The following is a 27,992-nucleotide window of genomic DNA, read 5'->3' as shown; positions in this document are numbered from 1 at the left end:
CTGTTGCCAGTATTACCAAAAGGAGCAGTGTGGCCAGAATCAAGACTAAGTCAGACAGAATAGGGTTTAAAGCTTGGCCATGCATATCCCTTTGCAAGTCAAAAACCACATAGTTTCTATTTATTAATAATAACATGCTGATAATAATATATTTCTTATGCAATTATTGCTGATTCTGAGTTGGTAAACTATAAAGAACTTATTACAGGAGCCATCTTACAGTCTGATAAATGTTGACTAATAGTACTGATATTGGGTCAATCAGATGAAAAGTAACAGTGTTTTCTGTTCTGTCTAGTGCAAGACGTATGCATGTGTGCTAGAAAGTCATCTAATGGGACTCACGATTGACTTTAGCACAGGATTTATTTGCTTTGATGCTGCAACAAAGGTAACGTGTTCAGGTCAACCCTGAGAAATGTGCTGAGAAAATTCTAATTTATGAATGAATAGAATGCCTTCTAACTCCTGTCATCATTTCAATTGATTATTGGGTACCAAATATAAGATCCTCGCTTTTTTTTTCTGATAGAAGATAAATTATGCTTAATTTGTCTACTAAAAATAAAAAAAGTAAATGTTTAATAAAACAATGTGCTCAACAAATGATAACCATATATATGATAGATATTTATATGCATCATTTTTATTAAGGTATAGCCTCATATTGAGGGGAAACTCATTCCCTAAAAACAGTTATTTTAAAAAAGATGTCCCCTCACTATTTTTATTTATTAATCAACATCTTTAATATCAAAATGGGAGAAAAAATAATTTTATAATTACTATGTTAGAATTCTATAATGTAGGAATTTTGGGATTGGAATGTGTAGATTGGGAGTATAATGCCTGTTAGCACTTGATTTGAGAAAGTCTTGTACTGTCTGGGTATATGACCTTTTCACAAATGATATATCAGTATCTTTGGTAGTGATATACATTGAACAACAAATGACACCTTTTCAGCTAGCCATATCTAAAATGTATTAAGACTCAACTGAGCTCCCCTCCCACATTCACCAATAATCTTCTCCCAGTACTGGAGTCATTGATACAGTTTCTGATTTGGACCTCTGATATCCATGGAAGACATTCCCTCATATGAGACCATCAGTTCTTTAGACCCACGCATTTTCCCCTCCACCTAAATGAAAATAAATTGATCTGGTAGTCAATAAACTGAGTTTTCATCATTCATCCTTTTTTATAGTAAGCCCTTACTGGGAAACAGGTTTATCTAAAAATTAATCCTTAAGCAGGATATCCAAAAGCAAATGTAAATAGCATAAGGCAGTTATATAAATGTGTGAGAAAGGCAGATCAAATAAAATGGAAATACTCTTGTCTTGGGAAAAATGGATGTTTAGTGTGTGGTCAGCTGTCTAATGGTGAGTCCACTGGTCACAGTCAAACAGGATGCAGGTGGGTGATTTTTCATAACCAACAATCAAGGTTGTCACACAAAAACTCAATGTTTAAGGATGAGCAATGTTTATTTTTATTTTTCTGAAATAAAATATTAAGTGGCACACATATGTTGATCAGAATTGTTTTTGTGCATTGACAAAAGAATGTTTCACTAAGCATGGAATTTCAGGTGCCAGTGACTCTTTGAGTACTCTCAAAATGAGAATGCCATAAACTTATCCTAAGTCTATAAACTTTCTTTTAATAAAACACTCATTCAAATCAGGATAGGCTCACGAGTACTAAATTCACCTAATGAAAATTAATTTCTCTGATTCATTTCATAGATATTAGGTTTATCACAATGAATAACTTTAAACTGAATTCAAGGTCTTACTTAAAAAATACTATTATAGTTATTCTTTTTCCTGGTCCCTTATTTAGATTTTCTAAGTTCCTGTTATGAGTGAGACCATCCGGTATTTTTCTTTTTCTTTCTGGCTTATTTCGCTGAGCATGATCCCATCCAGCTCCATCCATGTTGCTGCAAATTGCATGAGTTTATCTTTTTTGATATGCTGAGTAATATACCATTGTGTCTATGTACCACATCTTCTTGAATCCAGTCATCTATTTTTGGGCATTTGGGTTGTTTCCAAAGCTTAGCTACTGTAAATAGTGCTGCTATAAACATAGGCATGCAGGTTCCCTTTGGAATTACTGTTTCTGTGTCCTTTGGGTAAATACCTAGGAGTGGGATTGCTGGATCATATGGAAGCTCTATCTTTAGTAGGTTGAGGAATCTCCATACAGCTATCAAAATCAACAAGCAACTATAAACCAGAGACACACTATGAGGGTGGAGGTGAGGAGGGATTGGGGTCAAAATAAGGGGGGTGCAATTGTATGGGAAATATAGCCAATATGAAGATGCATACATTGTGCAAAAATGAAAAATGATGTAAGAATTATATAATAAATAAATACATAAATAAAAATAGAAAAAAAATACTATTGCCGAATAGACTAAATTGTATGAAATCACTCTGTTGACTGAGAAATAACCAAACTAATATAATCAAGAAAACATTTATGACAGGGTAGCAATTATGATTTGCGTCTACAGTCAAACAGTAGTCCCAGAGAATGTCTCACCAAGGTTAGGGCAAAGGGAGTTTTAAAGCAATCAGAGAGGTGGTCTACACTTGGGTCATTTGTTTGAAACTTTTGGATTGGCTGACAGGAATATTAATACAAACTGTTGTATGATTTTTTTGGCAACAATCACCAGATAGCCTTCATGTTTCTTTCCTAATCACCAATAAGGAGAGAACGGGTGGCTATTCTTTTAAAATAACTGATAGGTAGTTCAATAGGGCTGCTGAGGTAGGCTGCTTATTTTTTTTAATTTAATTTATTATTTGGTTCCCCTATATTCCTCCTATACGTGAAACCATCCAATACTTTTCTTTTTTTTTTCTTCTTACTTATTTCACTGAGCATAGGCTGCTTACTTTTCATCTAGAAGTCTCAACATGACAAACTTTGAGATAAGATGGAATCTGTTTGACTCAAACTAGGTTCCACAAAGTGAAAGTCACATACTAGTAAATTAGAGGGAAACAAAAGTCATCTGAATATATTTCTTATTATCTCAGTCTACTTAAAGTTTCTCTTTTAAGTTAGTATTTTCCAAATCTATGTTGGGATCCTATATTGACTCTATGTGATAAGAAAGAAAATTGTGACACAGGCACCCTACAATATATGCCAATGTACTCCTGCCTGGGTGTACTAGGAAGGAGCAGTTATTCAGCAAAGTTTAAGCACATTAGTCAGGAAAGTTTAAATAAATTAAGTCATTTATTAAGAAATGAGATGATGCTCACTGAAAGTTTGACACCCAAGAAAAGCAAATTTTCAGGAGCAGTAATTATTATCCTTCCATTTTATGACTATTATGGCAAGTATCTTCTTTAAGGCAATCTGAGTATTGGGGGTGGAGGTGACAATCTATATGCACTATAATGAAGATAACATTTATTCTTGAAAGTTTGACTCATGGAGAGAATGAGAGGGAAAAGTATTAACTATGTAGGACAATAAGAATATAACAGGAGTAGCCTGGAAAAACCAATAAGTTGACCTTATTGAAAGAAGGTTGTGTGGGTGTAAGGTTGCAGTTTTGATTTACATTTGCCTGATAATAAATGACAATAAGTTTGTTTTTGTGTTTTTTTTTTTTTTTCATTTACCTGTTGTCCATCTGTATGTCCCTGCCCTGTAAGAGATTTGGCAACCATGAAAAGGTGGAGACATCATACGCGCAAATGTAGTTTTTGGTTTTTCTAATATGTTTATTTCAGATATGTATAAATTTGCTGTTTTGTTTTGACTAATGCCTCCAGATTTTTTTCCTTTTAGCATAAACTGATAAACTATTTCCCAAAAATAAAAAGCTGTCATATGAGAAATTCATAGACAGTGCTGGTGACTAATTGTTACTTCTCTTACATATACTAAAACCCTAAAAAAAAAAATTGTCTCCTAAGGCTACACCCTGAAATCTGTGCCACCATAGATATGGTAAAATAAAAATTAAAAAACAATGCAACAGGGTGGTCCCCCCAAAAAAGGGGAGGTTGAAGTTTCCCTGCCAGACCCAAGGGAGGTTGGAGCTGCACAACAACATTGAAAAGTCTAGAGAGGAAAAATAAAAATCTAGAGAGGAGATTGTAGTGAAAAAATAACAAGATGGAAAGTCAAAAGATGACTTTAAAAAGCCAAAAATACAGAAAAAAAAAAAAAAGTAAAAAAATCTGTGCTTCCTTCTTGGTCCTAGACTGGTTAAAACAGATATAGGTGAGAGACCTGTAAAAAGGTTAACACTGACAGCTTTTATCTTAAATTTAATTTTGCTCTGTTCCTCCCAGACTTGTCTACCTTTTTTGACCCTGTTGTATGGGTCCCTGCCAAAGGTGCTTTAAACTTGTGACAGGCTTTTGGGCAATCCTGTTTGGCTGGACTTTTACCCACAAAAAAAATCAATTACTTTGGGTACTAAATTTAAAAATATTCTTTGTCTTGTCTGTATTATGCATTAATTTATTAAAGTCCCTTTCCATTAAAGGTCTTATATGTTTTATCTTAATGCAACAAAGGACAAAACCTATTTAGAGTGGACAAGTTTGGGGGTTCTGGGGTGCCCCTCTCCCTGCCCTGCAATACTTTTACTTTACATCCTCACAAGCATTTATAGTTTCTGGTCTTTTGATATTGGCTATTGACATAGGTGTGAGGAGGCATCTCATTGTGGTTTGGATTTGCATTTCTCAGACTACATGGGATGATGAACATTTTTCATGCACTTGTAGGTCATTTTTATGTCTTCTTAGGAAAAATGCCTACTTAATTCTTCTGTCTTTTTTTTTTTAATTGGGTCATTTGCTTTCTTTTTGTTGAATTCAATGATTTCTTCTTAATTTTTTTTTTTTTTAAATATCAGTTTCTTCTCAGGTATAGTGTGTGCAAGCATATGTTCCTATCCAGTGGGGTATTTTTTTGTTTGTTTGTTTTGGATTTTTTTTTTTTTTGCTGTTACTTCTCTTACACTAAAACCCTAAAAAACAAACAAACAAACAAACAAAAACTGTCTCCTAAGGCTACACCCTTTTGTGTAGTTTTGTGTAGTCTCTTGTAAGTTCTCATTTGTTTCCCTTCCTCTAGGGACAAATCTGCAAAATGTCCTGCTGCTTATATCATGAAGGGTTTTGCCTATGTTTTCTTCTAGGTATTTGACAATTTCAGGTCTTATGTTCAAATAGTTTATTCATTTTGAACTGATTTTTGTGAATGGTGTGAGACTGTGATCTCAATTTGTTCTTTGCATAATACTGTCCAGTTTTCTTAGCATTAGTTTTTGAAGAGGATTTCTTTAATTCATTTATATGGTTGGCTCATTTGTCATAGATGAGCTGTCCATGTAGGTATGGGTATATCTCTGGGCTTTCTATTCTATTCCATTGGTCTTTTTCTATGCTTTTGTTACAGTATTCATGCCATTTTATTTATTATGGATTTGTAGTAAAGCCTGAGAACTGGAATTGTGACTCTTCCTGTTTTTGTGATGATTTCTTTGGGTATCTGGAGTCTTTCGTGTTTCCATATCTATTTCAGTAATGCTTGTTCTATTTCTTAAAATAATATCATTGGAATTTTGAGGGGAATTGTGTTGAATCAGCATCTTGCCTTGGGTAGAATGGCCATTTTCACAATGCTGATTCTTCCAATCATGATCAGGGACAATCTTTCCATTTCTTTGTATCTTTTATTTAATTTAACGGCATTCTCTAGTTTTCTTTATATAGACCTTTAACCTCCTTTTAAGGTTTACTCCTAGGTATTTAATTTTTTTGGTGTGTAATTGTGAATGGAATAATTTAAAATGTCTTCCTCTTTTATCTCATTGCCTGAATAAATGAAAGTGTTGATTTTTATGTATTTTTTTTATAACCTGCCACTTTGCTGCACTGATTAATAAATTCAATTATATTTTCATTGGAGTCTTTAGGGTTCTCTATGCATATTTTTGTAACATCTGCAAATAATGCTTATTTTATGTTTACTTTTCAAATAAGTATTCCTTTAATATTCTTTTCTTGTCTAATTGCTCATGTTAGGATTGGCAATACTATATTGAATAGTAGTGGTATAAGTGCATCTGAGTCTAGAAGAACAAGGGTATAGGCCAGAGGTGTGGGAGGTGAGAAGATTCACTAGAGACAGTGTGTGGGGAGCAGAACAGGCAGATCTACTGAAATACACTGTTAAGGGGAGTAGGGACATGACAGGAAAGTTTTACTGTGCCTTATGTGGAATAGCTTCCTGGCCGGGAATCCAACGCAGGCCGTAGTCATGATACACTAAGACTTAACCCTTATGCCACCAGGGAGGTACAGATTTGATCATATGGTTTTTATATTTCTTTTTAATCCATGTGGTGAATTACATTAATTGGTTTTTGGATGTTGAACCACACATGTGTCCCTGGAATAAATTCCACTTGGTTGTGATGTATAATTATTTTAATGCATTGTTGGACTCAGTTTGCTAAGATTTTATTGAGGATTTTTGTGTCTGTTTTCATTAGAGAAATTGATCTGTAGTTTTCCTTTATTTTTTTTGAGTTATCTTTGTTTGGTTTTGGTAGTAGAGTGATGTTGGCCTGATAGAATGTGTTTTTATTATTCCTTTTTTGATTTTTTGAAAGAGATTGAGTAGGATAGATATTAGTTCATTTTTGAAGTTTTGTTAGAATGCACTTGTGAAAATAGCTGGTCCTGGACTTTTGTTTTGGGAAGTGTATTGATTGTTGTTTAAATTTTTTTGTTTGTGATTGTTCTATTCAGGTTTTCTATATCTTCCCTATTCAGTATGCATAATTACATAGTTCTAATAATTTGTCAATCTCTTACAGGTTACTGAACATATTAGGTTCAGTGTAAAATGTCTACAGGTTACTTATTATTATATAAATGTGGATGGTAATCTCTTATTATCTTTGAATTTCTCTAGTGTCTGTTTAACGTCTCTTTCATTTCTGACCTTTATTATTTAGGTTTCTCCATCTTTTTTTCTTACTGAGTTTAGCTAGTAGTTTTTTATTTGTTTGTTTTTCAAGGAACCAACTTTTGATTTTTTATTCTTTTAGACTGACTTTTTAATTTCTATTTTGTGAATTAATGCTCTTTTTTTTTTAAGATTTATCTATTTTTATACAAGAGCCAGGGTACAGACTAGATGAGCGGGAGGCTGAGAGGATTCACCAGAGACAGAGCCAGGAACAGAACAAGGAGACTGAAAAAATACACTGCTGAGGGGAGCAGCGGGCACGGCAGGAGAGGTCTGCTTTGCCATGTGGGATTCTCGCTGGTGGGCCAGGATAGAACCCACACTGCTGAGGCTGCGGACAGCTTCACAGTGTGGTGTTCAACCACCTGCACCACCAGGGAGGCCCAATGCTCTATTTTTTTAAAAAAGATTTATTTATTTTTATACAAGAATTGGGGGACAGGTGAGAGATACCAGGGTGGAGGGTGAGGGGATTCACCGGAGACAGAGTGGGGAACAGAAAAGGCAGACTGACTGAAATACACTGCTGAGGAGAGCAGTGGGCGAGTCAGGAGAGGTCTGTCCCGCCATGTAGTTTCTTCCTGGGAACTGAACTCGTGCTGCAGTGCCTGTGGATTGCTTCATGGGTTGTGTCTTAACCCCTGTGCCACCAGGGAGGACTGCCAATGCTCTAGTTTTTTATTGCTCCATTTCTTCTATTAACTTTTGGATTTGTTTGTTCTTTTTTTCCCCTAATTCCCCTACCAAGCTATTATTTATTTGAATTATTTCTTGTTCCTTGGTGTGGGCCTTCATTGCTATGTATTTTCTTCTAATCACTGCTTTAGCTCTGTCCCATAATTTCTGGAGGGTCATGTCTTCATTATCATTTGTTTCAAGGTATATTTTTATTTCTACTCTGACTTCTTCATTAACGTAGCAGTCTTTTGGTGTTGTATTGTCACTTTATTGTCACTTTCCATGTATTGGAGTTTTCCCCGGTTTTTTGTTTTTGTTTTGTTTTGTTTTTTTGTTTTGTTGATTTTTAGTTTCATATCTATTTTGGTCAGAGATTATGTGTGATATGATTTCAGTATTTTAAATGTTCTGATATATTTCTTGTGACCCAAAACAATCATGGATAATGTACCATGTGGACAATCATGGATAATGTACCATGTGTACTTGAGGAAAAAAATGTATATTCAGGTTTTCAGTACTGCAGTGCCATTTATATAATTTGGTCCCTGTAGCCTAATTTTTTGTTTAAAGCCATATGTCAGTCCTTCCCTGGTGGCACAGGCGGTTGAGCGCCACACTGTGAAGCTGTCCACAGCCTCTGCAGTGCCAGTTGGAACCCGGCTGGCCCACAAGGGTCCCACATAGCACAGCAGACCTCTCTTGTCACACCCGCTGCTCCCCTCAACAGTGTGTTTCGGCAGTCTGCCTGTTCTGTTCCCCACTCTGTCTCCAGTGGATCCTCTCACCCTCCTGCACATCTGTCCTGTGCCCCGGTTCCTGTGTAAAATAGATGAATAAATCTTAAAAAATAAAATTAAAAAATAAAAACCTAGGAACAATGAGACTTGGTTACATAATAAAGTCATATGTCCCTATTTCTTTTTCTTTTTTTTTTAATAATTGTTCTCCACAATTTTTTTTTTAAGATTTATTTATTTATACAAGAACTAGGGTACAGGTCAGAGGCACGGGAGGGTGAGATAATTCACCAGAGAGCAGGGAGCAGAACAGGCAGACAGACCGAAGACACTGCTGAGGGGAGCAGCGGGTGATGCAGGAGAGGTCTGCCACGCCATGTGGGTGTCTCCCTGGGAATTGAACCCGCACTGCAGAGGCTGCAGACAGCTCCACAGCACAGTGTTCAACCCCCTGCGCCACCAGGGAGGCCCTTTATTTATGTTTCTAACAAGTATATCTGTTCAGAAATGAGAGCAGGTTATTAAATTCCCATTCTACAACTGTGTTTTTCTAAAGTATGTATTCAGAGTTGATTGTAGTTGTCTAGTATTTGTTCATACTTCTTCATTTGATGACTGTATAGAGATAGATAGATAAAGTGTTGTCTTACTGATGCGTTGTTCCCTAATTCATTACATAATGCCCATCCCTCTCTCTTTTTACCTGTTTTAACTTGAAATTTATTTTCTCTAACATAAATATGACTGCCCCTGCCTCCCCTTGAGTTGCTTGTAACATTGTTTTCAACACTTTTCTGAGTTAATGTTTTATTTTGGGAGCTTAGGAGTGTTTCCTAGAGACAGGAAAAATTTGACTTCTATGTTTTAATCTAGCCAGAGACTGTGCATTTTAATTGCTGAGTTCATTCCATTTTACATTTAGAGTGATTATTGATATATGAAAATTATTTGCTCATTTTGTCTTTAACTTTTGTGATTTATCTATGTCTTTGTTCAGTTGTTTGTGTATGTTCTTCTCTTCCATTTACATGTGAGGACTTTCAGTATTTTTTGGAGGGGATGTGGCTAGTATTTGCAGTCTCTGTCAACTTCTGCTTGTCTGCAGATGACTTGATAGCTCACTCATATTTGAAGGAGAGTCTTGCAATATGAGTATTCTTGAAGGGCAGTTTTTATTTTAAGTTTTAGCATGCATCACTCTCTGACCACAATATTTTTTCAGAGAAGTCTGATTTTAACATTTATAAGTTATCTGCTTCTATCATCTTGCTAACTTCAATGTTTTCATTGTCTTGAGGCCTTGAAGGTTTTATAACTAAACATCTTGGGGAAGGTCTGATTTTCTTAGGCATCCTGTAGTATTTTAGATTCCCGAATTTGTGAATTTATTCCCTTCTCTAGATTCAGGAAGTTTTCCTCCATTGCATCTTTAAATATGTTTTCTGTTCCTTTCTCTCTTTCTAGTTTCTCCATTTGTATCCCCATTATATTTATATCCTTTACTCACTGAGTCAGATAATTCTCAGAGTATTTCTTAATTTCTTTTTTTTTTTAATTTAGTTTCTCTCCTTCATTTTCTTCATTTTTTAAATTTATTTATACAAGAACCAGGGTACAGTCCAGATGTGGGGGAGGGTGAGAGGATTCACCAGAGACAGAGCAAGGAACACTGCTGAGGGGAACAGCGGGAGAGCCAGGAGAGGTCTGCCATATCATGTGGGAATCTCCCTGGCCAGATGGGAATCAAACCCATACTGCAGAGGCTGCAGACTGCTTCACAGTGCTGTGCTCAACCAGCTGCACAACTGGGGAGGTCCAGAATATATTACTGAACGTGATACCAATTAAGGAAATAAATAAAAGCCAGTCATAAACTTTCATCTAATTCTGTGATCTTTAGATATTTATATTACTTATCATTTTATTCATTATCACACACAAATTTACAAAATTGATGAAATTCTTACATAGTTTAAGTTCTAGTTTTAGTGAAAATGTAATAAATTAAATACATAGACATTTAATTAGGATAACTGTCACATGAATGGTGAATAAATGGTTTAAAAAGATGATTAGAGAAAAAAAATAAAGGCTGCTCAGTTTTCTACCAAATCCAAACCTAGCCCAAACACATGTGACATGAAGGAAAATGTGCCAGTTTTTCTGTAATTGAATTTTCTGTAAATATATTTCAGTGGTGGTGAGAAAGATAGAAGTCAAGGTGTATGTGTGTTGGGTATCTTGTCAAAGTTGAAGGATTATGCAAAAATGGAAAAAGAACTGTGTGGGACAATTTGATATACTGCTTAGGTAGAAGACACACCAAGACCTTTAGAAAAAAATCATATGTGTTTCTGGTTGTCGCTGGGCTCACATTTGTTAAAAGTCAAAGACAAGGGGAATGGTGTTATGGTGAGGGTACAAATAGATCCTGCTTTTAAAGCATTTCTGTTGTAATTTTTAATGTCTTCTTTTTTGTAAGTTGTAATCCATAAAGACTGTTATTTTTAGTGTTTTTGTCTTCCATGTAAAAAAAATATCCTATTTCTATTTCTGATAACATTATTGGCATGATGCTTAAATTACATTTATATGTAGAGGTTGTTTCAGTTTTTGTTTTTTTTTTTTTTTTTTACGATTTCTTTATGCATGCAAAAACTGCGTACAGGCCAGAGGTGTGTGGTGTGAGAGGATTCATCAGACACAGAGTGGGGAACGGAACAGGCGGATTGACTGAAATACACTGCTAAGGGGAGCAGCTTGCAGGACAGGAGAGGTCTGCTGTGTCATGTGGGTTTTCTCCCTGGCCTGGGGACCTAATTTGTGTTACAGTGGCTCTGGATAGTGTCATAGTGCTGCGACTTAACCCCTTGCACTAGCAGGGAGGCCCTGTTTCAGTTTATAAAGATAATTTTCCTGTGGAGCATGAAAAATTGGGGCCTGTGCACATGACTTGATAGGAATATTGATGAAGCATACACTAGAGTTTGTGCTATTTGTGTTCAACATGTAAGATTTTACTATCATTAACATGACTTTATTTCCAGTTTATAGATAATTAATTATATTTTCATAGTCTACTTATGAACCCTTGATGGTATGTAAATATGCATGCATTCACTAACCTGTTTCCCTTACATGCAGCCAGCTTTGTGTTCCATTCTCTCATGGAAGTTATAGAAAATTCTGAAGATCTTTTATAAAAGGAGGTCTTTTTCTTTCCTCTAAGTTCTGTAATCACTGGCATTTCCACACCTTAAGCCATTTCTAACAACAGATCTTAAACAAATGAATAGTTTACAGTAACCATTTTAATTATATATATATATATAAAACTTAAAATAGCAATAGCATTATTAGGAAAATAAATGATGCCTCAGAACACAATATTATTGAGGAAAGACAGTAAATTACTTTCCTGGGTTTAGTATCTGGTACTGAATGAGACAGTGGATCTCTCTTCTACATTAAGAAAGCAGTCAGGCATCTGCAGTGAAAAATACTTATAATAATAATAAATAAATAGGACTGTGATGTGTAGTTAGATAAATAATTATAGGAAATCAAAGAATCAGGCTGACAATACAAAAATATGAACCATGGACAATGGTGTAATTATGTTTGATTACCACTTTTTAGTTGCATAATATTATGAATAATAATAAGTTAAGTTTACTTAACTATATTTTCTGGAAAATGGCAATCATTTTGTGATTTCATAGCTGTTGCAGGGACTAGAGAAAATGTAGAAGAGGGCTTATGCTTATTGTATTATGCTATTGTAACAAAATAATGTTCCATTGAAGGATAGCAGATTCTCAAAATGTTTCACAAGAACTAAATTAAATATTTTAACATTACTTAGGATTTGTACATGTGTTCACCATTTGAATGATTCAATATCAAGAGTGAATGACAGATTACGTACTATATTCCTCATTATTTCCATACGCAATTTTCCTTTTGATAATATTTTAACATTTATCTTAAAACACACAAAGATTGGGGCCTCCTTAGTGGCACAGGTGGTTGAGCACAGTGCTGTGAAGCTGTCCATAGTCTCTGCAGCTCAGTCCTGGCCACCCCGATCAGCCTGGGAGTTACCCACCCCGCTGCTCCCCTCAGCAGTGTATTTCAGTCAGTCTGCCTGTTCTGCTCCCCACTTTGTCTCTGGTGAATCTCTCACCCTCCCACATATCTGGCCTGTACCCCCATTCTTATATACATGAATGAATAAATCTTAAAAATAAACTAAACCACACAGAGATTAATCATTGTGTAGAAGTACATTTTACAAAGTGGATGTCCTGGTTTATTAATGATGACCTGAAGTTATAAACTATAAATGACTTTGAACCCCATGTTTTTAGCATTTAACATTTACATGCATTACTTTAAATAAAATTAGAAAGAGTAGCTCAGAGACAAAAGACTTTTGTGGATATATTTTTTCTTTTGCAGTCTTTATATTTATTTATTTATTTATTTATTTATTTATTTATTTATTTATTTATTTATTTATACAAGCACTGGGTACAATCAGAAGCACAGGAGGGTGAGAGAATTCACCAGAGCCAGAGCTGAGAGCAGAACAGGCAGACTGAGGAAATACACTGCTGAGGGGAGCAGCGGGCACAGCAAGGGAGGTCTGCGCACCATGTGGGACCCTCGCCATGTTGCCGGGGATCGAACCGGTGCTGCAGAGGCTGAGGGTAGCTTCGCAACCCAGTGCTCAACCGCTGTGCCACCGGGGAGGCCCCCAATCATTTGCAGTCTTTAATTGTGAGAGCATTTTGGTCAACAAACTGATATTACATATGTACTTAATTACTTTTTTCTTGGGTATCTTTATTGAATTTTAAAATATTGAAAAAATATGATTCATTTTTTTCTTCAAACATATAGATATCTTTACTTGAAACATTTAGGATCTTAAAAATATTTAAACATATCTTAAAAATGTTGGATACATTTTGTGCTGGAGTCCAGTTCTGGTGAACAGTGTTGAGAGAGGAATCTGAGTGAGCCGTAGAAATTACCAAGAAATGATAGATACAAAATAGTGTTTAAACAGGAGCCAGGGGATGCAAGGCCTTTCATTCATGCTCAAGCGTCCCAAGTGCCCGGTGCAACTTGTTTTTATTGATAAAAGTAGTGCCCCCTGCCCCCGCCTGCCACCTCAGATTAGTTACTAGACAATGAAGTATTCTCTTAGCATTTGGCCTTTTCCGGGCACACATTCACCGCTAAGGTTCTGTATCATGAGGTCATTCTGTTTCTTTTTCTAATCTAGGTTGTCCCCTAGACATAGCTTTGCAGACACAAGAAAGAACATCCCAGTCTATACACGGGCCAGTCCTCCCACCCCGGCTCATCAGTTTTTTAGCCATGACCTTGATGCCTTCCTTGTCTCAGCACTGCATGTGTTAGGGTTCTCCAACAATATTGTATTATTTCATGTAATCAATCAAAGAACATATTGAGTTAAATAGTTTTTGATTTTCAAATTAAATAAAATTCCAGAATTCAAAGTTAGGTGATTCTATTGTTACTAAGCTTGATTTTTTAAACATTTTATTTTATAGTCCATATTTTTATTGTTGAAAAATGATATAGGGATATTTTCTTTATTAATCAAATGAATGAGTTTGCTTTTCTGAAACTATCTTTAGATCTTTTTATGGTAATGAGTGTCACAAAATATATTTGAGCTCCTTTTTTCTGTTTATGGAACAGAAGATCTAACTTACTGGAAGAATTACGGGAGTGAATGTCTTGTAGGTAACAATTTATAATAAGATTTTGGATCAAATTTCAAATTTGGAAAGTGTTCAATAATTCCTTCACACTGTTAGTTTTGTTGGTTTAGCTTTGTTTTTTTTTTTATTTTTTTCCTCCCTTTTCTTGGACTTGATTTCCACTTAATTCAACAAATTAATATTAATAATATTGGCAGGATTGTCCCAATAGTATTAATATTAACCAAGTTCACTCGGTCAGTTACCTAGATAAGACAGAGGACACTGAGCTTACAAAAATCAGGAGATATTATTGGCTGTTTGCATCAGGTCTACTCTAAAGTTTGAAATTTCACTGTAATTTATAACTATTATTTTACTATATTCTTCTCCCAAACGAGGCCTCCGTGATAAAGACATAGTGAAAGGAAATGCATTTTTTTAAAGATTTATCTATTTATACACAAACTGGGCTATAGGCCAGATGTGTGGGAGGGTGAGAGGATTCACCAGAGAGAGAGGAGGGAACAGAACAGGAAGACTGACTGAAATACACTGCTGAGGGGAGCAGCGGGTGAGAAAGGAGAGGTCTGTCCCGCCATGCCGGTATCTCCACTGTCAGTACCAGGCTTACACCAGCAGGGGGACCTGGGGTGGTGGTCGCTTCCGCCCAAAGATGAGTCACTTCTGCCCAAAGCGGAAGCTGATGCAACAGTAACCGGATGTTGCAAATCCACGTAAAGCGCATGCGCAGGCTTTGAGAGCGAGAGCGAGAGCGAGAGCGAGAGCGAGAGCGAGAGCGAGAGCGAGAGCGAGGAGCGAGAGCGAGGAGCGAGGAGCGAGGAGCGAGGAGCGAGGAGCGAGGAGCGAGAGGAGAGAGAGAGGACAGAGAGAGGACAGAGAGAGGAGAGAGAGAGGAGAGAGAGAGAGAGAGAGAGATAGCCCCTCCCCTCGAATAAAGAGAGTTCCTGCAGCCATCCATGTGAGTAGAAGCGTCTTTTCATCCCCAGCCCCTCCGCCGTGTTCCTGAACCCCGTCGGCCTGCAGGCAGGACCGGCACTCCACGGCAGCCCAGATTCAAACCCGCACTACAGAGGCTGCAGGCAGCTTCACAGCACTGCGCTCAACCGCCTGCACCACCAATGAGGCCTAGTGTAATGCAACAAACCCATACTGGGTAGGTTCTTTACCGGATCTAGGAGCCATGTTGTCTTCATGCTCTCTGCTGTTCGTCATTGCCATACTCCATCACACTCCGCCACTCTCTGCCGCCGCCGCACCCCTCCATCCATTCCACTGCACTCCTCCTTCCTTTGCACCACACCACCACACTGCACTCTGCTGTGCCACCCTTATAAGCCCAGACTCTCAGCCCAGGTGTACCCACCTACGCATGCCCACACCCTAATCCAAGTGTCCGCCATCAGGCATGCATTCAGGACCACAAGGATCTATCATTAATCCTAATGGGCGGGCAGAAAAGCCTGATACTTTACTTACCCTACAGAACACCCCCTCAGGGTTTTCTGCCATACAGTCTATATCAGTCTATATGTTTCTCTTCGCAATATGAACACTGAAACCATGGCCCACAAAATCATCACAATATAATTAAGTGCAATTCTCCCATTGATACCAGTAATGGGAGATCCCTCCCATCTGGTAATATATATGCTAATTTTGTGTCCAAAGATAATATTGAAGCTGGCATCAGTGGCCTTCGGGCAACTGATATTACTTGGTATTAGTCACTCGCCTAGGGACTGGCAGTTGTATTGGTGGATGCTTAGCGTGTCCTCTTACCACTGCCTTTACCACATGTACTCTAAGGCAAAACTCTCTGGCTGTGGTCTCTAGCCATAAGCCATGTAGTACATCCACCCCCAGGATGTACTCCAGGATAGGCGATACATATATTCTATACTCTTTTGGGGGTAATCGCCCAATCCCCAGAGATAGTCTCACTGTCGTCACCTTGACACTCTGGCCTCCATAGCCACCAACATCAGGCACACATTCAGGGCCTCAAGGATCTATCATTAGTCCTAATGGTGGGAAGACAGTAAAGCCTGATACTCTACTTACCCTACACCTAGGAAATACATTCTTTAAAATACATTTCTTTCTCAAAAATCAGGTTCATTATTTCTAATGTATATCAGCTAATCTATTAGCTGCATCCTAGGGAATGCAGTGAGGAGTTAGAGCAAATACCTACTTACTTTAAACTGTAATTTTGAGTAATCACAGCTTGCTGTTAAGTTGTGAAGGAAATGAGCAAAGTATGAGGAAGAAAACTCAGAAGGACCTTTTAATACCTTGATAGGAAAATACTCTCTAGCAGCGATATTTATAGTGGGACCTAGATTTCAAGAATAAAACAGACATGATTTGAAATGGGAGGGTTTTTATAACAGAAACAATATAATATTTATTGAACATTTAATACATGTGGTACATGATTCTAAGTGAAGAGAATGTGCTATTTAATATTAAGTGCTGCTCTGATTGTTTTTATGTTAGTTTTGCCATGTATATGAAATAGCTGCTGTAGGGTAAGGTAAAAAATCAGGCTTTTCTGCCCTCCCGCCATCAGGATAGATGAGGGAACCCTGTGATCCTGAATGCATGCCTGATGGCGGGTACCTGAAGTGGGTGCACCTGTGCTAAGACTGTGCTTTTAAGGGCGGTGTCATGGGGACACCAGTAGCAGCCGAAAGAGAAGCCGAGAAAAGGCCGGAGAAGGCCCAGACAGAGTGAAGTCTTGCTGGGGGCTGGGAGGACTACCAGCCTCCCGGCCCCCCAGCACCCCTGCCTGCCACGTACACACCGAACCCCAATAAAAACCTGCAAAATCACTGAGGACTCTGACTCCTCCTTTACCCGGTCTGCATGGGATCAGAAAACCTGCTCTGTGGCCTGTCCTGCCTCTACAATTGGCGTAAGTCGGCAAGATGATCCATGTAGACCGGTATTGGAGCCCTCTGAAGACCTGGAGGGACTAAGGAGTAATAGTGTTTGTCTGTGACGACGCTGGAGGCACCATGGCGGCACAGAAAGTGGACACCGTCCGGGAGCTGCAGGACGAGTCCTCAGCTGGAGGAGGAAACGCCCGCGAGGACCAGCCAGTGACCCCTGAGGCAGCAGAATCGTCGGCAGAGAGAGGACCACGATTCAGAGCTCGCCAGTGCTGATTCAGGGAGAGGCCAACGAACTTGGCCTAATGGACATGGACTGATTAACTCGGACTGACAATCCCGCCAGAAGGCGGAGGACCTTGCAGGTTGATATATTTTGGAACCCTGGGGGTGGAACAGTTTCGTTTGTAAACCCCAGGAGATGGGAATCTGGGGTGGCCAGTGGGCCTAGATGGCCAAAAACAGCCTGTGTGTGCCCAGCAGCCAGGTGGAGGAGAAAAGCCAACTGAGAAGGCAAAAGCTGGTGCTGATGCTAAGTTGAGAAGCCCTGAGTGGCTGTTAAGCAGCCTGAGTATGCTGAAGCCCTGTGAGTCTCGTAAAATCACCTGTGGGTGATGCCCTGCTCATTCTTGAGTGAGGGTGAGGAGCTGGGGAACGTGGCTTGGGGTGGAGCCCAAGCCAAATGTAGAGTTTGGATCCCCGACCCATGTGCTTGTGCAGTGGGTTGGCCTGAGTGCAGGAGTCTGCGAGTCGCATTGGTGGCTATGAAGGCCGAGTGTTGGAGTGACTGCAGACAGAAACCCTGAGGGTTGGCAATTACCCCCAACAGAATAGAATCGTCAATCCCAGAGCGAGTGCATCCTGGGGGTGGATGCTATGTGTGGCTTGTAGCCGAGACTACAGCCAGAGAAGGCCAGGAAGCCTGACGGCGCCTGGTGTGTTATAGTAGATGCCGTGAGTGATTCCCCTCCCTCGTATGAGCAGTGCCTTCGGCAGCAGAAGTGGTGACTCATCTGCTGGTACCAATAATTGTCTTTTGCACTAGGTTGGGGCCCTGCCTGGACTTATTTGTTTTCTGTTGTATTTTGTTATATTGCGATATATTTGCTTTTGTGGGCCATGGCTGCATTGTTTGTGTTTGCTAAGAAACAAAGTTGCGTATGTGTGGATTATATGGCAGAAAACCCTGAGGGGGTGGACTGTAGGGTAAGGTAAAAAATCAGGCTTTTCTGCCCTCCCGCCATCAGGATAGATGAGGGAACCCTGTGATCCTGAATGCATGACTGATGGAGGGTACCTGAAGTGGGTGCACCTATGCTAAGACTGCTTTTAAGGGTGGTGTCACGGGGACGCCAGTAGCAGCCGAAAGAGAAGCCGAAGAGAAGCCAAGAGAAGGCCGGAGAAGGCCCAGATAGAGTGAAGACTTGCTGGGGGCTGGGAGGACTACCAGCCTCCCGGCCCCCCAGTACCCCTGCCTGCCACGTACCCACTGAACCCCAATAAAAACCTGCAAAATCACTGAGGACTCTGACTCCTCCTTTACCCGGTCTGCATGGGATCAGAAAACCTGCACTGTGTCTGTTCCTGACTTTACAGCTGCTATATTTAGTTCCATTTGGCAAAGGAGGAAGCCAAAAGAGACTTGTGACTTTATATTGCTAAAGTTAGATGGCTAGCAAAACATGATGTCTAATTCAAACCCAAGCAGTCTAACCTGTCGCTAGGGCTCAAGAGCCCTGTGCAGCCCCCTTTAACCAGCAATTGGTGCCCTTGCTCTCCAGTTGCTGCAAATATACACTAATAACTATTCACAGCTATACCCTCTCTCAAGAGTTGCCCTTGATGGTGGAAGCTGCCATCCCACAGAAATACTCTCAGGTATGCTCTGGAGCTAAGGGATGGCTGTTGTTAGGGTGCCCCCCAGCCTTAAAGGGGTACAGTGTCATGAGTACAGTGTTCTTCATGCTCCAAAGCTCCCTGTAAGATCAGGTTGGGATGGACTGCAGTGGGATCCTCATCCTTGTTGTAGGATGATTGCCAGGCTTTTCTGTCCTTCCACCATTAGAATTGATGATGGATCCCTGTGATCCTGAATGCATGCCTGATGGCAGGCACCTGGAGTAGGGTGTGGGCATACGTAGGAGGGTTCACCTGGGCTGAGATGGGCCTATAAGGGTGGCATCACCGGAAGCCAGAGGAACGGAACCAGCAGGAAGAGTGGCAGTGAGAAAGAGTAGCAGAAGAGAGAACAAGGCCACGAGAGAAGGCCAGAGAGCCCAGCAAGAGTGAAGACTAGCTGGGGGCTGGGAGGCTAGCAGGCTCCCAGCCCCCTGGCACCCCTGCCTGCCATGTACCAGGTAAAATCCTAACAAAAGCCTGAAAAAGCCACCGAGGGCTCCAAGACACTCTCCTTCTTTACCCATCTGCATAAGATCATAGAGATGCTGATCTGTGCCCTTCCTGCCACTACTACACTTGACTTTCATTTTCCCTTTCTTGTCCTATCACTGCAATTTCTTAAAATTTTTAGCAGAGAACCTCAAATCAATTGCACATTCTCATCTCAGACTCTAATTCAATGAACCCCCCAAGACAACTCTGCTATATTGGGTTTTAGTCTTTATTTACTTTATTCTTTGTATTTTCAGTATTACTAGATTTTTTTAATTTTTATTCATTTTTTTAAATTCAGTGTAGACCAGCAAGCACGGAGCAGTTTCTCTATCAATTCAGGTAGACAAGCAAAGGAGAGTCTTGGAGCCTCCAGTGGCTTTTTCACGCTTTAATGATCTTTCTAAACTAATTGTTTTGGGGCAAGTCCAAAGGCTGGTCCTATTTCTCTGCATTCACTCATCCTCTCATAGCCATCCCATCATAGCCATCTTCTGTGTCACACCATGCTTGTAGCCTTAGCCTCCAAGCTCAGGTGTGCCCAGTTATGCACACAAACGCCACACTCCAGGTGTCTACCATCAGACACTTGTGTAAGACCACAGGTGTCAATCACAGTCACTAATGGTGGGAGTGTGGGGAAAGCCTGATAACATCCATTTACCCTGCATTGAGGTGATACCCCTATCAGGTACTAACACCATAGTGTACCCACAAACAACTCACCCATATTCTTCCACCACCGTAGACCACTTTCTTCTGAAATTTTCATCACCTGTATTTCTCTTTTGAAATCCTGAAACTCCTTTTTATCTGATTCAGAGCTTCATTTTCTGTCTTCAGTTCACCGTTTTTATTTCTAAGAACAGTAATTAATTTTCCTGCATTTTCTTCCTTGTCTTTGAATTGTTTATCTTGATGGAGAGCACATAGCTTCTATGTCTTTGAATTGGGTTCCTGGAGATTTGTTCTCTCTCTCTGTGTTGAGCTATTCCTTTGAGAACTCATGTTGCCATTTGTTGGGTTTTTCCCTCTCCCCATTATTAGCTTTGGGACCCAGCTGATATATGTGGGATTTCCTCTGGGTGTGGCTTCTCCATCGCCTGCCCTCCCTCCTAGCCCTCACCAGCATGGCAGTGGTCTCACCTGTCTGGGCAAGCAGCTAACTCATAGGAGGTCACAAGACCTCTGCTTGCTCTTGCTCCTCCCTAAGCACGTGTCTAATGTCTTACCAGCCTTAATGGATACTGATGGGTTCTTGGAGTTTGTAAGGCCTCTGGCCACTCTGGTATATTTCCCATAACTGGTCCAGGGGTCCAGGGTTAGAGTGGTCTAGGCAGGTACTGGTGAGTTCTGAGAGAGATCAAGAAGACTTTGGTGACTCTGGCACCTTCCTCTGGCAGTATCTAAATACTGTTCAGTCTAGATGGGTACTGGAATGGTCTTATGGGAGTTTGCAAGGCCTCTGCCAATTTAAATGGGCACTGATAGTGTCTATAGGAGGTCATGAGGACTCCAACCAATCTGGTACCTTCCATGGTACAGATATGGTGTCTCTCTTGTCTGGGCAGATACTGGGGTGATTTGTAACTAATCATATCTCACATACATACACAGAACACTATCCAACAAGAGAAGAATATGCATTTTTCTCAAGTACACATGAAGCATCTCCAGAATAGATGAGACAATAGAATGTGAAATGACTTCATTGCAACACTATTTATAATATCCTAGCTATGAAAATAACCTAAGTGGCCAAATTAAAATTAGTATATTGGACCTCCCTGGTGGTGCAAGGGGTTAGGGCACAACCTATGAAGCTATCCGCAGCCACTGCAGCATGAGTTCGATCCCCGGCCAAACAGCTACCCACATGACACAGAAGACCTCTCCTGACTCACCTGCTGCTCCCCTCAGCAGTGTATTTCAGTCATTCTGCCTGTTCTGTTCCCCACTCTGTCTCTGGTGAATCCTTCTCCCCACATGCACACACCTCTGGCTTATACCCCAGTTCTTGTATGCATAAATAAATTGTTTTAAATTAAAAAAAAAGAAAAATTAGTATATTAGGAAGATGTGGTATATGACATAATGGAATACAACTCAGCTGTTAAAAATTAAAGGATACATTCTTGACTTTTGTGACAACATGGATGGAACTGGAGAGAATTATGCTCAGTGAAATAAGGAGAAAGACAAATATTGGATGGTGTCACTTATATGTGGAATATAGAGGAAGAAAACAAAGGATCAGATAGCCCAATACAATAAGAAACCCTAGAATTCTGAAGGTAGAATTGAGGTCACTAGAGGCAGAGGTAAAGGGAAGAGAGCACAATGGACTATGGTGGAGGACTATGGATGCCTTGGTGATAGGTGTGCTGTGGCAACATACACTGGAAGGTATGACCCTGTACCTCCAAATCTTATGCAGTGTTATAAAACAATGTTGCCACAATTTAAAAATAAAAACAAGTAGGAATAGGTTTTGAAAGTTTGAAATCCTATAAAATATTGTTAAATATGTTAATAAAATAATGAGAAATAAAATTCATATACGGGATCATTTCTTCATATAGTTTTCTGTTTAAATATACTATCAATCATGTTAAAAACATTAACCAAGTTAATAAATACTCACAATACAGTTCATTGTCATAACCTATCTTAAATGGCAATCTCTCTGACATACTGAGATTACTGACAAAAACTGCAGGCTCTCATTTCTGTAAAATCTTTGGAGCATCTAGTCTTGAGGAAAAACAAATTCAATTAGGTGTCATTCTACAAAGTAGAGATGCTCCTCAAAATGTCAAGAGTTATCTGACAAGGATCTTACAAACTTGTCATAGCCAAATAGAGTTTAAGAAGCCACAATGAATAAATAAAATGTGGTATCCTGAATACAATCCTGTACCATAAAATGGCAATAGGTTAAACCTAAATGCATCTGAGTAAAATAATGAATTTTAATAAATAACAGTATTAGTTCATTAATGAGGTATAATAGTAAATGTCAGATTTTAATAAAGAGCATCCTGTGTGTGAAAGTACACAGAAACTATACTATTGTCTCAGTTTTTTTTCTGACTTAAATAATTTTCTCACCCACAAGAATCAGGGACTGTAATGGCGGATTTTGGGTGCATTAGTGGTGGGTGTGATATGGTAACATACATCTGAAAATATATGAACCTATAACCCTGATCATACAGTGTTGTAAACAAATGTTACTTCAATTCAAATAATAAGCAAACAAACAAAATGAGTAACAAAAAAATCTTCACTTGTCAGTGGAGTTCCATATCACCATATATATATTTAAAAATAAGTATAAGTTTACATTTTAGTTTTTTCTTTTTTTTAAATATTATTATTAATTTGTTTATAAAAGGGATGTAGGCTAGAGGGGTGGGCAGTGAGAGGATTCACTGGAAACAGAGTGGGGAACAGAAAAGGCACATTTTACTGAAACATACTGCTAAAGGGAGCAGCAGTTGAGACAGGAGAGGTCTGCTGCACTACATGTGGGTCAGCTCCCTGGCAGGGATCCCCAAGGCAGGCTGCAGAGATGATGTAGTGATAGTGCTGAGACATAACCCCTTTGCTAAAAGGGTGGCCCCTGTTTTGCTTATATAAGTTGCATACTTTCTAAACATACTGCTGCAATACTGGAAAATGACTTAAGTAATCTTACAGAATGTGGTATCATCCAGTTGGGTTGATTTTATAAAATGCTTATTCTAATTTAATCTCATGAGGGCACCATGTAAATTTTTGTCATATTTATTCAGGATGGTCTTGAACTTCAAGAAAAAGTTCTACAGAATAATCTAGAACATTACTGATTTTAAAACCATCTTATCACTTCTATTGATATAAAGACAAAGAAAATAATTAGTGTTTTCACATTTTCACTGGTATGAACATGTTTTAAGAGAACTGGTTCTTATTTTATATTTATATAAAGCAAAATACTCTGTGTGTATTTTATTTATAAATAAATAAATAAATATATAATGATTTATTTATTTATGCATACAAGAGCTGTGGTACAGGCCAGAGATGTGGGGGTGTGAGAGCAGAGACAGAGTGGGAAACAGAACAGGCAGATGGACTGAAATACACTACTGAGGGGAGCAGCAGGTGAGACAGTAGAGGTCTGCCTCCCCATGTGGGTTTTCCCTGGCTGGCCAGGGATCAAACTCCTGCTGCAGAGGCTGCAGATTTCTTCATAGTGCGGTGCTTAACCCCTTGCGCCACCAGGGAGGCCCTGAAATAATTATTTCATGGATATAAACATTTCTGGAAATTAAAGGGAAAATTGAATTCTAATTTTAGGCTTAGATAAATATATTTTCATTTACTTTTTTATACCAGGTTATAATATTTATTAAATATAATTCATTTCTACCACTTCAAAGATAACTATATTTTGGTTTGAATGTAGCTGTTAGTTGTATTGACTTACGTCTATTTCTTTTTTCCTTTAGGCTGTACTTTGGAGGTATAAATTTTCTCAGCTTAAAGGTTCTTCAGATGATGGCAAGAGCAAAATCAAATTTTTGTTTCAGAATCAAGATACTAAACAGATTGAAGCAAAGGTAAACCAAAGAAATTCTTCAAATAATCTACCTCTAACTACATTAATGCTATTAAGGAACAAAGGGAAGAAATTTTAGGAAAACTGAAAATTTAAATATGTATTCTCTGTTTACGTGGACTATCCCTCATGGATGAAAGAATAAATTCACTACAAAAACTTAATGGAAAATTATATAGACAGGCATAACAAAATAAATTGCATATAACTGATTGCATTTTTTTAAATGTTAATTCCTTATGAGCCTCATTTTGGCAATATTGAATTAATATTCTGGTAACTAAAATATCTGGTGTCTTACTGATTTCGTATTCTAAATAGTAATATAAAGTACTTAAAAATTCTGACTTTATCATTACTTATCTTCTCTTTCAATATACACACAAATTCCTCAAGAAAAATATACTTTTTAAATTATAATTTATTTATATATATTTTACATCATTGTTCATTTTTGTACAATATTTGCCTTCTACTCTCAGGTTTAGTGTCCACAGAATCCCACCACCAGTTCACCTGTGCACCATCACCATAGTCCCTTGTGCTTTTCCCTCCCCTGTTTTGATTCCTCTTCCTTCCTCCCCTGCAAAATGTCTCTGATTTAAAATTGCCTGTTAATATTTTTGTTGTTGTTATTATTATTTTTCCCTGTCCCTTATTTGGTATATATACACAATGGAGAACTATTCAGCAATCAAAAAAGATAAACTCATGCCATTCACAACAACATGGACGGAGCTAGAAGGAATTATGCTCAGTGAAATAAGTCAGAAGGAAAAAGAAAAATATCAGATGGTTTCACTTATAGGAGGAATATAGGAGAACCATAAAAACATACTTTAAAACAATTCATGTTTTCCTCATGTTATTATGTATGAAGTAAAATGAATAAGGATGAGTTTTTTCCAATGTACATTTTCAGTATTCTGAATTATATTATCTATGTAGTTTTTAACTCATCAGAAAGATTTACTATTTTGTTTTTATGAATACATATACTTGCAAATATTCAAGATAATCTCATTGCTATGAAATTCACATTTACAATGTATGGGTTAGGATGAATTTTAAATGTACTGTTCTGGTATAGAAGAAATTATGAATAACAAATACTAATACTAAAGTGAAAAACATGCCATGGAATTGAAAACCAAAATGTAAAATTTTAGCCATCAATTAAAATCACCATAAATCTATTTAAATTCCTATGCTTGTCAAATCTGGAGGTTGGAGGAGTCTCAACCTGACACTCAAAAGCTTTCCAGGGAATGAACATCTTGGATATTCCCTTGAAAGTCTCCTGTTGCACTTTTGTAAATTCAGATCAGACTCTCATTCTTCTGTTAACAAGGTGAATCTCATACTAAGTTATAACTTTTTTTTTTTTTCTGACATATTTTTGTCTTTGGTCTTATCCTATTACCTTCTCCTATTCTGTGGATCCTTGAAGGTGGGAACTATGGAGATAGCTCCTTTGTGCTGGGTCATAGTTTATTCATTATGCTAAAGAATTGGTACTATCTATGGCCTTACTCTGTTTGCTGCCATTCACTGTAGACAGATGTCTTGCAATTTCAACCACTCTTTATTTAACTTGTCATAGTTTTCAAGTCCACATGTCCATGAATGTCTCTACCCTAAATATAAATCTAGCCACTGAGCTGACTTACTTCCTCTCCCATTACAGTTCCTTCCGTTACCCCATCTGGCTACTATGGGACCATCTAATACTTTGTGATTCTTAATATTATGATGAAAAAATGCATTATATTGTTTAACATTATTTATCTTCATTTTTGGTAGATTTTGACATTTTTCAAAGCAGGGCATGTCCTAAGACTAGTGAATAATCATATATATGGTCAAAAAGACTCATTTAACTTTACCAGTTATTAGCTACCAGCCAGTTTTAAATTTTTATTTATTCTTTTCATAGTGCTTTACAGCACTATAGTATAATTACATTCATTAAAAATACTTTGAGAACATAACCAATGAATGTGTTTCCTGAATTTATAGCAGAAAGAGAACTTTTAAAGATGAATATAACCATTGGTGAGGTCATCAAACGTTTCAAAATTATCATACCACACTCTAAAATAGGGGGTAATAATTACTACATGGGTAACCAAGCTCAATATTACAAATAGTTAATAATTAACCCTAACAAGTGAGAATGATGGCCAGCTCTACAGAATCGTTTAGCCATAGAGAGTGTGTTATTTCTGCTGACATCGTAAAATTTGCATATGATTTAAAACTAGTACAATCTCTATTTGTAACTTTTGTAATTATAACTTGTGAAAGATAATCAAAAGTGCCATCCCAAGTGGACGGCAAGGAGAAAGACTGCATGTAACATATACTGGCCTTACAGGACTCATGTGTCATAAAGGTGGTATTTAGTTGAAGTTGATGCGTCATTTGAAGATTCAGCATTTTCTCTAGTAGAACATTACTATTTATTATTATTTTAATGAAAAAATAGGCAATTTAATATAATGGAAAGATAGCTAGTACTGGAAGAACAATTAGGATAAGAGTTAAAATATTTTCAGGGCCTCCCCTGGTGGTGTAGGCAGTTGAATGCAGTGCTATGAGGCTGTCCGCAGCCTCTGCAGCGTGGATTCTATCCCGGCTGGCCTGCGAAGGTCCCACATGGCACAACAGATCTCTCCTGTCTTGCCCGCTGCTCCCCTCAGCAGTGTAGTTCAGTCAATCTGCCTGTTGTGTTCCCCGCTCTGTCTCTGGTGAACCTTCTCACCCTCCCGTGCTGGCCTGTACCCCGGTTCTTGTACAAATAAATCTTAAAAAAAAAAAAAAAAGAGTTAAAATATTTTTCTTACCACATTCAACCTATTTTACATGAATCAATTTATTACCAAATTGCAGCTGCTACCTTGCAGGGAAAGTATAGGGAATAAATATCCTCAGTCCCTGGCACATGAAAGACAGTCAGTAACCTACCATTATAGCATAGGAAGTATTCCAAAGCTAGTTACTACTATTATTAGGAAATAAGTTAGTATAAATACTGTCTTTCTAACCTTTAAGAAATTCAAGTTTATTATAGTCATAACCCAAATTGGGTAACATCAAATGCCTGGGAAATGTTTGTATTTTGTTAGTTTCTATTAATTCCTAAAATTTCAATATGGTGAGTTTGCCCCAAGTCACTGTTACAAGTCAGAGACAGGGATTCTGTAATTTATATACTTGTCAAAATGTATACATTTGATAACATTGGGGTTCATTTATATTTCAATTGTTCACTAGCAAGTGAACACAAATAATATATATTCCAACATTGTGTTTCTATGGCCTATCCTGAAGGCTGCCTAGGTACATGTGGCTAATAACTATCTCTGGTTTAATAAATTCAATATTTTCTTTTATGATTCTTTACCACTCTCCCTGCCCCAAAACTCCTTTTTATGCAGGCAAACTAAATTAACTAAGTAGTCATAATCTGAGATGGACTATGAAAGTCCATACTATGTATGCATGACAGAAGATCAGAAGAATTTGACATTACTATGTGTAACATATGACAAATTATTTATTCTGATTAATTATTATTTGTTTGTTTTTTGTCTTTTGTTTCCTCAATTGCATTTAAACTCTTGTTCAATAGGAATAAAATGTTATAGAAATATTTGCTTAACGACATGTTAGGAAAATGACCCCTGGTATGTAAGTATAGTTACCAAACATCAGAAAGAAAATTAAAGCGAATGTCGAAAACTTCAGGGGGGGCGGAGCAACATGGCGGCGAGGAGACGCTGCGAGTAAGATCTCCCATTAAAAAAAGTGAATAGGGAGGAAAAGCGGCAGGTCCCAGTGAGAACTGGGACACGGAAGATAAACGGGTGACGCCAGCGAA

At 38.2% G+C, this 27,992-nt stretch overlaps 1 protein-coding gene across 1 annotated transcript in view; it reads left to right on the top strand.

The window, feature by feature from the left end:
* SNTG1 (syntrophin gamma 1) overlaps positions 1-27,992 on the top strand; it is a 270,738-nt gene that overhangs the window by 202,589 nt on the left and 40,157 nt on the right. The window contains exons 15-16 of the mRNA XM_054691914.1: positions 299-391; positions 24,000-24,110. Of these exons, the coding sequence (XP_054547889.1) occupies positions 299-391; positions 24,000-24,110 (204 nt within the window). The remainder of the gene's footprint in view (positions 1-298; positions 392-23,999; positions 24,111-27,992) is intronic.

This window comes from Talpa occidentalis, unplaced genomic scaffold, assembly GCF_014898055.3.
Source record: "Talpa occidentalis isolate TD23 unplaced genomic scaffold, MPIMG_talOcc4v2.1, whole genome shotgun sequence".
Classification (NCBI taxonomy): Eukaryota; Metazoa; Chordata; class Mammalia; order Eulipotyphla; family Talpidae; genus Talpa; species Talpa occidentalis.
This window is presented reverse-complemented; position numbering and strand designations above follow the sequence as displayed.